Source organism: Mobula birostris, chromosome 7, assembly GCF_030028105.1.
Source record: "Mobula birostris isolate sMobBir1 chromosome 7, sMobBir1.hap1, whole genome shotgun sequence".
In the NCBI taxonomy this organism is placed as follows: Eukaryota; Metazoa; Chordata; class Chondrichthyes; order Myliobatiformes; family Myliobatidae; genus Mobula; species Mobula birostris.
This window is the reverse complement of record NC_092376.1, coordinates 74,594,542-74,606,293: the sequence shown is the minus strand read 5'-3', so window position 1 is coordinate 74,606,293 and position 11,752 is coordinate 74,594,542. Positions and strand designations below refer to the sequence as shown.

The following is an 11,752-nucleotide window of genomic DNA, read 5'->3' as shown; positions in this document are numbered from 1 at the left end:
AGTGGAGGGAATCAATGTTTAGACTATTCGATGGAGTGTCAATCAAATGGAATTGCTTTGTCTGGAAAGGTGTTGGAGTTGTTGGTACCTACACTGATTAAAATTCAAATGATCCAAGCAAGTGGAGAGCATTCCATCACATTCCTGAGTTTTGTCTTGTGAAAGATGAAAAGATGTTGGGGTGACAAGAGGTGAGTCACTCGCTATTGGGCATCTAGCCTCAAACCTGCTCGATAGCTACAGTATTTATCTGGCAGATCCAGCTGAGTTTCTGATTAATGGTGACATGCAGAAATATTGATGATGGGAAACTTGGTGATGGTAATGACATTTACATTGATGATATGTAACTAGATTTGTTTTCTATTGGAGGTGGTCATATTCTGGCACATCTTTTTTTTGTCAAAGTAACTTGCCTATGTTAATTGGAGAGTTTTATACTGGACCAAAGTATCTAGTGCTGAAAAAAATCTCACTGGAATCTCAGATTAAATTTCTAATGGGACACAAAGAAAACTAGGTGCTATTTACTCCAGTCTAAGTTGGGTCTGTTTTCAATTGCACGGGACTGTCCCCTTCAGAGTCAGAATTAAAAGAATGAAACTGCAAAGTCAACAAGACCAAAGTCCATCTCTATAGATCTGCAAAAGTGAGATGTAAGCAGTATTTAAAACCCAGCAAATGAAAGAGATGAACAAACAGGGTTGCAAAATACGATACAATAATAAAAGTCTTTTTGAAATTTGATGTTAAAGAATGAATGCAAGAGAGTGACGTTGTTAAAAGGGTTTTATTAAGGCTTTGCTTCTATCTGTATGCTGTTTATTGATTTGTGTTAACCTTTTTGGCACTGTGTCAGCTTTTGTGATTTGTTGCTGTTGCTGTGTTCACCAGCCGGGAATATGGACTCAATCAGCTCAGTTTAAATGTGTGCATCATAGGATTCTTCCCTCTAACTTTTTAGATGTTTAAATTGGGAGAGAGTTCTACCCTACAACTGTTCAGGAATGCAAACTATTTTCCCCTGAAAAATGCCATCAAACCTCTATCCAAGCAGCAATGCAAGTCAGACTGCAATATGAAAGCATAAATCTGGCCTAGAAGTTATTTATAAGAGGATGTTCTTGTGCAGCATACTAAGGATCTTATTCTGCTGGTGTGCAGTTCATATACAGTTGAAGTCAGAAGTTTACATACACCTTAGCCAAATACATTTAAACTCAAGTTTTTCACGATTCCTGACATTTAATCCTAGAAAACATTCCCTGTCTTAGGTCGGTTAGGATCACTACTTTATTTTAAGAATGTGAAATGTCAGAATAATGTAAAGAATGATTTATTTCAGCTTAATTTCTTTCTTCACATTCCCATTGGTTAGAAGTTTGCATACACTTTGTTAGTATTTGGTAGCATTGCCCTTAAATTGTTTAACTTGGGTGAAACGTTTTGGGTAGCCTTCCAGGAGCTTCTCACAATAAGTTGCTGGAATTTTGTCCCATTCTTCCAGCCAGAACTGGTGTAACTGAGTCAGGTTTGTAGGCCTCCTTGCTCGCACACACTTTTTCAGTTCTGCCCACAAATTTTCTATCGGATTGAGGTCAGGGCTTTGTAATGGCCACTCTAATACCTTGACTTTGTTGTCCTTAAGAAATTTTGCCTCAACTTTGGAGGTATGCTTGGGGTCATTGTCCATTTGGAAGACCCATTTGTGACCAAGCTTTAATTTGGCTGATGTCTTGAGATGTTGCTTCAATATATCCACATAATTTTCCTTCCTCATGACGCCATCTATTTTGTGAAGTGCACCAGTCCCTCCAGCAAAGCACCCCCACAATATGATGCTGTCGCCCCCATGCTTCCCGGTTGGGATAGTGTTCTTCGGCTTGCAAGCCTCACCCTTTTTCCTCCAAACATAATGATGGTCATTATGGCCAAACAGTTCAATTTTCGTTTCATCAGACCAGAGGACATTTCTCCAAAAATTAAGATCTTTGTCCCCATGTGCGCTTGCAAACTGTAGTCTGGCTTTTTTATGGCAGTTTTGGAGCTGTGGCTTCTTCCTTGCTGAGCAGCCTTTCAGGTTACGTCGATATAGGACTCATTTTACTGTGGAGCTGGTTGAGTGGTGTCTTAATAATACCTTTGCACTCACCTCTCCTAGATTTCTGTTAACCACCTCAACTCCCAGCAGTGGGGGAACCATCTGTTTCCACCTAGGTCTATGGCAGTAGAGAACAGTACAGTGCACATATTTAAGTGAAAAAGGATTGCTTATCATACAGAAAGTCTTGGGCCTTCTGCAGTGTGGAATACTCCTGGAGTCAGGAGCCGGGGAAGTTTGCACCAGACTGGTATTTGTCCCCTGTACAATATCACTTACCATGTCTTTCCAGGCAAGAAATAGTTCCTGGGCCACAGTGCCTAGTTTCCTAGATGTCAGTTATTCCAAGTACCTTTCCAAGTCACTGTTTGATAATTTTTTTAACAAAAGGGTAGACCCCCTGAACATGACCGAAATCTACTGAAGTCCAAAAATTATGAAGAGAAATATTTAGGAGTGCTCTTTAAAAGTAATAAGTGCTTAGCAAATGCACATGTCTTGGGGGTAAAATTAGTTAGCTCCATCATGGGTACTAGCCTCCGTAGTATAAAAGACACCTTCAAGGAGCAGTGCCTCAGAAAGGTGTCGTCCATCATTAAGGACCCCCACAACCCAGGACATGCCCCCTTCTCATTATTTCCATCAGGAAGGAGGTACAGAATCCTGAAGGCACACACTCAGCGATTCAGGAGCAGCTTCTTCCTCTCTGCCATCTGATTTCTGAATGGACATTGAACCCATGAACACTACCTCACTACTTCATTTTATTTCTGTTTTTGTACTACTTATTTTAAACCAACTATTTAATATATATACTTACTGTAAATTTTTTTTCTGTATTTTATCATTGAACTATTGACATCAATGGTTCTAGGGTTGAGAGAGTGAACAGCTTTAAGTTCCTCGGCATAAACATCACCAAGGATCTCACGTGCTCTGTACATACCGGCTGTGTGGTGAAAAAGGCCAGAGGGATAAAAGGCTGTGGTGGGATAGGAAAGCTGAAGAGGTGCAACGCTTCACCGATATCAACAACTCGAAGCTGTTCTTCAACTCCATCAAGATGGAGGGAGGAGAAGATGGCAGCACGACACAGTGCGCGTGGCCATTCCGAATGATATCGATATGTGTTAACTAGGGGGCCATGCACAATCCTGATTTGATCCTGAGACGGCTGTGAGAAGTACGGAGGAACACCTGGAGAAACTTCTGAAATGCCTGCTTTGCTGCTGCTGCTACTGTGCAATCGAGAATCTCCGGAGGGGAAGGCCCCAAATCCTCGGCTTTGCCTATTGCCTGTTGCCGGGGCCAGGGTCGAAGCACTCGGCAGAGATGGTACTCGGTGCTCGGTGTCGGAGAGCTGGTCGGAGGCTGGGAGTTTTCAGACGGACTCAGAATCGGACTGTGGTCGGATGCTTCCAGGATGCTGCACTGGCAAGTTTGCGGCGTTGGAGGTTCACCGTCTGCATGAGATGATGGGACTTTCGAGAGACTTTGAGATTTTTTGCCGTGTCCATGGTCTGTTCTTAACAAATTACGGTATTGCTTTGCACTGTTGTAACTATATTTTATAATTATGTGGTTTTTGTCAGTTTTTCAGTCGGTTTGTCATGTGTTTCTGTGATATCATTCTGGAAAAACATTGTATCATTTCTTAATGCATGCATTACTAAATGACAATAAAAGAGGACTGTGTGTCCTCATAATCTAATCTAATCTAATGATTTTCAGGCCCTCAAGACCTGGCTCATCTCCCCTGTTGTCCGCTGGTGGAACCACACTGCTAAAGGACAAAGAGAGCATGCAACACAGATGGAAAGAGCATTTCAGCCAGCTCCTGAACCGCCCTTCACCGGTCAACCAGTCTGTTCTGGACCAAATCCCCCAACAGCCTATTGAAGAGGAACTAGATGATCCTCCCTCGATCGATGAAGTCAAGAAGGCTATCACAAGATGAACAGTGGCAAGTTGCCCGGCAAGGATGGATACCTGCTGAACTGTACAAGGCACTCAGCAAGGAATCACATGAAGCTTTCCACAGCACCCCGACTAGCATTTGGGAAGAAGAAGAGATGCCCCCTGACCACAGAGACGCAACGATAATCGCCCTCTACAAAAATAAAGGTTCAAGGACCAACTGCGGCAACTAGAGGCATCTCACTACTTTCCACTGCTGGAAAAATCCTCGCCCGCATCATCCACAACAGACTGATTCCAACAGTGTCAGAAGAGAACCTTCCCGAGTCGCAAAGCGGCTTTCGTCCTGAACGCAGCACTGTCGACATGTTCTTCGCAGTGAGACAGATACAGGAGAAGTGCCTGGAACAGAACATGACATTATACTCTGTCTTCACTGATCTGATGAAGGCGTTTGATGTGGTCAACAGAAATGCACTGTGGATCATCCTTGGAAAGCTTGGCTGCCCGCAGAAATTCACTACACTCATCCACCTGCTCCACGATGGCATGACAGGAGAAGTGTTCTCAGATGGTTCCCCATCTGAGACGTTCAACATCTCAGATGACATGAAGCAAAGGTACGTTCTAGCACCAGTGCTCTTCAACCTCTTCTTCACCCAAATACTGAAGTATGCTGTTAAGGACCTAGACCTGGGTATTTACATAAGATATCACCTAGACGGATCAATGTTTGACCTGAGACGCCTTGCTGCAAAGACCAAAACGTTGAGGAGGCTCATCACTGAAGCACCGTTTGCTGATGACTGTGCCCTCATGGCCCACCAGGAGAACCACCTGCAGATGATTGCCAACAAGTTCTCTGCAGCCTCAAAGCTGTTCGGCCTGACAATCAGCCTCAGTAAGACAGAAGTTCTTCTACAACTTGCACCAAACAGTCACCCTCCTCAGTCATGCATCACCATCGATAGCACTGTCCTGAAGAATGTGGAGAGCTTCAAGTATCTAGGAAGCACCATCTCCAGTGATGGATCCCTTGACAAAGAGATCATAGCAAGGATCGAGAAAGCCAGCCAGGCACTCGGGAAACTCCGTGTCAAAGTTCTAGAGCACAAGGACATTCAGCTTTCAACCAAGCTCAAGGTGTACAAGGCTGTGGTCCTCACCTCTCTCCTGTACGGCTGTGAAACCTGGACCCTGTACCACAGGCACATCAAACAGCTGGAGCAGTTTCACACGCACTCCCTGCGGTCGATCATGAGGATTCAATGGCAGGACCGAATCACCAGCCAGGAAGTCCTTGACAGAGCCAACAGCACAAGCACTGAGGCAAAGATCCTCCAGGCCCAGCTATGCTGGACTGGCCATGTAATCCGCATGGGTGAAGCAAGAATCCCCAGGCAGCTGCTCTACGGCGAGCACACACACAGGTGAAAAAGGCACAACAGCGCCTCTTTTGCCTCAGACAGTTGAAGTTCGGTGTGGACCCCCAAATCCTAAGAACCTTCTATAGGGGCACGATTGAGAGCATCCTGACTGGCGCATCACTGCCTGGTATGGGAACTGTACTACCTTCAATCATAGGACTCTGCAGAGAGTGGTACGGACAGCCCAGCACATCTGTGGATGTGAACTTCCCACTATTCAGGACATTTACAGAAACAGATGTGTAAAAAGGGCCCGAAGGATCACTGAGGACCCGAGTCACCCCAACCACAAACTGTTCCAGCTGCTACCATCCAGGAAACGTTACCGCAACATAAAAGCCAGGACCAACAGGCTCCAGGACAGCTTCTTCCACCAGGACATCAGACTGATTAACTCATGCTGACACAACTGTATTTCTCTGTTATATTGGCTATCTTGTTGTACATAATATTTATTACAAATTACTATAAATTGCACAATGCACATTTAGACAGAGACATAACATAAAGATTTTTACTCCTCACGTATATGAAGGATGTAAGTAACAAAGTCAATTCAATTCAATTGTACTGCTGCCATAAAGTTAACAAATTTCACGACATATGGTGGTGATATTAATGAACCTGACTCTGATCCGAAAGCTCCACTTTAAAAGTGGACACTTCATACCAGAAGTATAGGCCTCTCACCCATAGATGGCGATATGCTGGAGTTATGAAGCAAGTTCAGTGGGAGACACATCCTTTTTGTTCAATTCTATCATCCTACTTCTTTGCTCGGTTCAGCGGCCTGAGGAAGAAGAGGGGTGACTGTCAGGGCTGGCCAGTGAGTTCCTTGCATTGTTATGTCTCCGTAATCTGAATGTCACTATTTCTTTTGGTCTGCCTTCCTTGTTCTTGGTTAATGAGACTGCTGATTCATGTTTATGGTTTTAAATGGGTATCATTGTTGGCGTGTCTCTCTGCACCTTGATTTACTGCCTTTTTAATTTGGAGAGGGGAGTCAAAATGGCAAAGTGGAGGAATGATGCAGGTGCATTTTATTTGTCATCACTAATTTTGAATCAAAATGAATAATCACAAAATCTAACCTCTCAGAAATTAATGTAATAAATGAGAAAGAAAATAAAATTTTAGCCTCAGTAAATAATACATAGATTGCTATTTTTTACAACTATATTATAATTGTTCATTCACGGTTATTCTGAAAACCGCATGATCAACAATAAATCGCTAGTGGTCTTATTATTATGACAGAACAGAAAATTTGTATTAAGTCCTAGAAATTTGTCCGTACATTGTTGAAAGCGACAGTGACAGGACGGCTTAAGTAGGGACAGGGACTGTCAATTTCTGAGCCTCTTGCACCTTGTGAGAATATTTAATCTACAAACGTAGATTTTTGTTTGTGTTGGAAATGCACTGTTGCCATGAAATTCACTCTGATGTCATCAGGAGTACTGGAGTGGCCACTGTCTACACTCCAGCCTCGGGGTCTGAGAAACCATGGTCGCTGGTAAATGCAAACACAGTGTTGCATTTATTGCTGTTGCCCTGTGCGCCCTGACCCAGGGACACTTTCCACGCCTCTCACTTCCCCAGTCCTCTCAGAAAGTCATTGAACTGAAACATGTAACCCCTCTTTCTCTTCCAGCAGATGCTGATTACTTCCAGGCTTTTCTGACTTCCGGAGTCTGCACCTGTTTCCACTTTCAACCACAGTTAATGTTGCCTATTTGCTCACTGCCTTCGAGTGCCTGAGTGAGTCCTGCTGCTCTCCTCACTCTCTCCCAGAGCCACGGTTAATCCTGTTCTCCTCACTCTCTCCCAGGGCTACGGTTAATCCTGCTGTTCTCCTCACTCTCTCCCAGGGCCACGGTTAATCCTGCTGTTCTCCTCACTCTCTCCCAGGGCCACAGTTATTCCTGTTCTCTTCACTCTCTCCCAGGGCCACGGTTATTCCTGTTCTCTTCACTCTCTCCCAGGGCCACAGTTATCCCTGCAACTCTCCTCACTCTCTCCCAGGGCCACGGTTATTCCTGCAACTCTCCACACCCTCTCCTAGGGCCACGGTTAGTCCTTCAACTCTCCTCACTCTGTCCCAGGGCCACGGTTATTCCTGCTGCTCAGTTTACTCTCTCCCAGGGCCACGGTTATTCCTGCTGCTCAGTTTACTCTGTCCCAGGGCCATGGTTCAAATGTTCATTTTACTATCAAGGTATACAACTCTGAAATCCTGCAATTCTCTGGGTAGCTGTGAAGCCAAGAAAGAAAAGAAAAGCAGCACAATCATCAACACCCAAATCCCACCTCCCCATTTATAAAAAACATAACAAAAACAGAACAGGTATAACAACCCCCAAATCCCTCCTCCCTCACCAAAACCGAGCAAAATCAGATACTTTATACTTAATACTTTATTGTTGCCAAATAATTGATACTAGAACATACAATCATCACAGCGATATCTGATTCTGCGCTTCCCACTCCCTGGATTACAAATATTAATTATTAAAAATAGTAAAAATTAAAATTATAAATCATAAATAGAAAAATGGAAAGTAAAGTAGTGCAAAAAAACCTAGAGGCAGGTCCAGATATTTGGAGGGTACGGCCCAGATCCGGGTCGGGGTCCGTTCAGCAGTCTTATCACAGTTGGAAAGAAGCTGTTCCCAAATCTGGCCGTACGAGTCTTCAAGCTCCTGAGCCTTCTCCTGGAGGGAAGAGGGATGAAAGGTGTGTTGGCTGGGTGATTATCCTGGCAGCACTGCTCCAACAGCATGCTAAAGTGAGTCCAAGGACAGAAGATCTGGCACATCAATCACCAAATCCTTCCAGCACAAAAACCGAGCAAAACAGATCTGACACACTGACATTCAAATCCATCTTCCTGCTCAAAAATCGGGACAGGGATTTTTTTTTAACCAGAACATGATGGGTGCCCAGGGTTAGCAGTTTGCTGGAGTTTGCGGGCCTTAGATAGACACATGACCATGAAGGGAATGGAAGGATATGGATGAGATACAGAAGGAGGACATTTAGGGTAAACTGACATCAGAATCAGCACAACATGCTGGTCCGAATGGCCTGTCCCTCACTGTGCAGATCTATACTTGTTCATGTTACGCATCAAACAACTTATTTGTCAATGACAGATTTCAGATTCTTTGTACACTTAGCAATCTGGTTGTTATCTGTCTAATTTCAGTCATTTATTTGATCATTCAATTGAATTCTTTGTATGCTTTTTCATCTATTAAAATCAAGTGACCACTCATAATTGTAGCCTCACTCACAAGGGTGTAGGTTGCACCTGTGAAGGGGTTATTGCTCCGCTTTTCAATTTGATAGCTCTCAGTCCCTCCGACTCAGTTCAGGAATAGGAACTGCATGCCAACTGTTCAACAATGATGTTCGGTGTAACCTAGTTACTAGCTCTTCTCTCAGTTAGTCCTGACGAAGGGTCTCGGCCCGAAACGTCGATTTTACCTCTTCTTAGAGGTGCTGCCTGGCCTGCTGCGTTCACCAGCAACTTTGATGTGTGTTGCTTGAAATTCCAGCATCTGCAGATTTCCTCGTGTTTGGGTTGATGGAAGAATTGTGCATGATTTCTGAAGCATGTGAGCAGCTTTTGTGATTCACTTTAATTGTTCACTTACTTATATAACCATATAACAATTACAGCACGAAAACAGGCCATCTCGGCCCTTCTAGTCCGTGCTGAACTCTTACCCTATCCTAGTCCCACCGACCTGCACTCAGCCCATAACCCTCCATTCCTTTCCTGTCCATATATCTATCCAATTTAACTTCAAACAACAACATCGAACCTGCCTCAACCACTTCTGCTGGAAGCTTGTTCCACACAGCTACCACTCTCTGAGTAAAGAAGTTCCCCCTTGCAGATGAAAAATATAAAATTGAACATTCTTTCCTAAAAGTGGCTTTTTTTATGTTAATTATTGTTTTATATCTTAAAAAAACAAGATTAAAACACAAGGAGATTTTGCATATTTCAATAGAATATGATCTTTTCAGAAAGCACTGAAAATGTGGGGTTGTAAATGGACTATAGCCTCGTTATTTTAAATCATTTTTAAAATGCTATGCATTTTTAGTTTTAATTTTGGATTTCCAGTGTTTACAGTTTTTATTCCAAAGATCTATTCAGTATTTACTCAATGTGTCTTGTTACAGAATGGCAGCCAAAGAGAAGCAAATCCTCTGTATTGGGTTAGTCTGCTTGGATATTATTAACGTGGTTGATAAGTTTCCAGTTGAAGATACTGATACACGGTAAATAGTACTTTTTTAAAAGGGTTAAACATAACTACAGTTCTTTTCTCAGTCATTAATAATTTTAATGGAATTTTTAAAATTAGTTCTAATTTTTTGACATTTTTTCTGGTAACTAAAGTAAGTCATAAAGATTCCTGAAGTCTGGCGAGTTGATCTTTTACCAGCTTACCTCTTTCAGTCACAGATAGAGAATTATTGTTTCTTATTCAGTATGTCAGCGTACCGGAGTACGTACATTTAAATAGTACCTTCATCACTTCGAGATAGCCCAAACAACTGTGATGAAGTATTTTTGATGTTAAGAAACATGGCAACCACTTATATGTAGTTAGATTCCATAAATAACCACCTGTTAATGACCAGTTAGCTGTTTTTTAGTAATGTTTGAAGAACAAATATTGGGAAAATATCCTTAATGGTATTACAAAAGACAGTGAGCATTTTTTAAAGCCAACTGAATATACAGGTGGATTCTTGATTTTAAATCTTATTAAACGACAACAACTGTGACACAGCAGCACTCCCTCAACTCTGCAATGGAACATCAGCTTAGAGTTTCTTCTTGAGATTCTGTAGTGAGTCTCAAGCCTCATACGCTACAAGTCAACAAAAGTAACATTTGAAAAAAAATAGATTTTTGAAATTCGTGAACCAAATCAAATTCTCAATTGGATTTATTTATTTAGATGTATATCTCAGAGGTGGCAACGTGGGGGTAACGCCTCCAATTCATGCACAGTTCTCTCAATACTTGGGGCTCCCTGTGGATTCATGGGCTCCCTTGCACCTGGACGAGTTTCTGAGTAAGTTGTATTAATTATTTTCACCACATAATTTTTCTATAGATATCATTGTGACATTTCTAACATCGTTCTTTATGCTTAATGATACTTCAACACTCCTGTTGAAAATCAGAAACTTTCAGGTGTTGGCCATTTGAAATAAAAGGAAAAATGCTTCAAATGCCTCACTACTCTGTTCTCTTTTTTGCATTATTTATTTTATATATTTCAACAGTTTGAAAGGTACACTTAATGTCAGAGAAATGTATACAACATACATCCTGAAATACTTTTTCTTCGCAACCATCCACAAAAACAGAGGTATGCCCCAAAGAATGAACGACAGCTAAATGTTAGAACCCTAAAGCCCACCCCAGCTCCCCACTCCCGCACGTAAGCATCAGCAAAGCAATGATACCCCCCCAGCAAAAAAAAACATCAGCAACCCCCACCAAGCACTCAAGCGTGCAGCAAAGCATCAATAAAGACACAGACTTGCAGTACTCCAAAGACTACTCGTTCACCCAGTAATTTGACATACCACAGGCCCTCTCTCTCTCTCTCTAATAAGGGGAAAAGGGGTGTCTCCATTTCACAGCCAGGGGGGAGACATAAGAAACAACTCGCTGATTTACGATGTTAAAAGTCCATTGCATCGCTTATTCCGAGCTCTGTACCAAAAGAATTCAGGTCTCCGGGCACACAGCCAGCAGCCAGCTTGCTGCTTTCGATCTTCCAACTCCCACGACGCACCGATTTCCTGCGGAGGCACCAATCTCAAGTCCACCCGCCTCCAGAGCCACGAAATCCCAGAACCCTGAAGGCGCGCTAGTCTTCTAGGCCGCGTCCTTGGTATATCGAATAATGGGTCCCATTCCCACAAAGAACCGAAGTCAGCGTGTAACTTCTTGTAACTTACAATTTTATGTTTTGCGGTAGCTGTGTGCAATGCAAATTTTACAACATATCAGTGATAACAAAACAGATTCTGAAATAACCTCACAATATCCATAGACAGAGAAACAATTAATGGTTCGGGTTGAAGACCATTCATCAGAATTGAGAAAGGGTGAACACAAGTTAGTTTTAAGTTGTTTTAAGAGAGGATGTACACAGTTGGACTTGTCCTGTAGCTCTTGTTGGTCACATGGAATGATGTAGATGACAATGGCTTCTAGGCACAAGCCTTATTAATCATGATCCCCTGTGCCTTGTTTGAGTGGAAT

At 42.7% G+C, this 11,752-nt stretch overlaps 1 protein-coding gene across 4 annotated transcripts in view; it reads left to right on the top strand.

Moving 5' to 3' along the window:
* Positions 1–6,193: 6,193 nt before the first annotated feature.
* khk (ketohexokinase) overlaps positions 6,194–11,752 on the top strand; it is a 50,975-nt gene continuing 45,416 nt past the window's right edge. For all 4 annotated transcript variants that reach the window (XM_072263437.1, XM_072263435.1, XM_072263436.1 and 1 more), the window contains exons 1-3: positions 6,194–6,271; positions 9,643–9,741; positions 10,431–10,547. In XM_072263437.1, coding sequence (XP_072119538.1) covers positions 9,644–9,741; positions 10,431–10,547 — 215 coding nt within the window. In that variant the 5' untranslated portion in view covers positions 6,194–6,271; position 9,643. The remainder of the gene's footprint in view (positions 6,272–9,642; positions 9,742–10,430; positions 10,548–11,752) is intronic.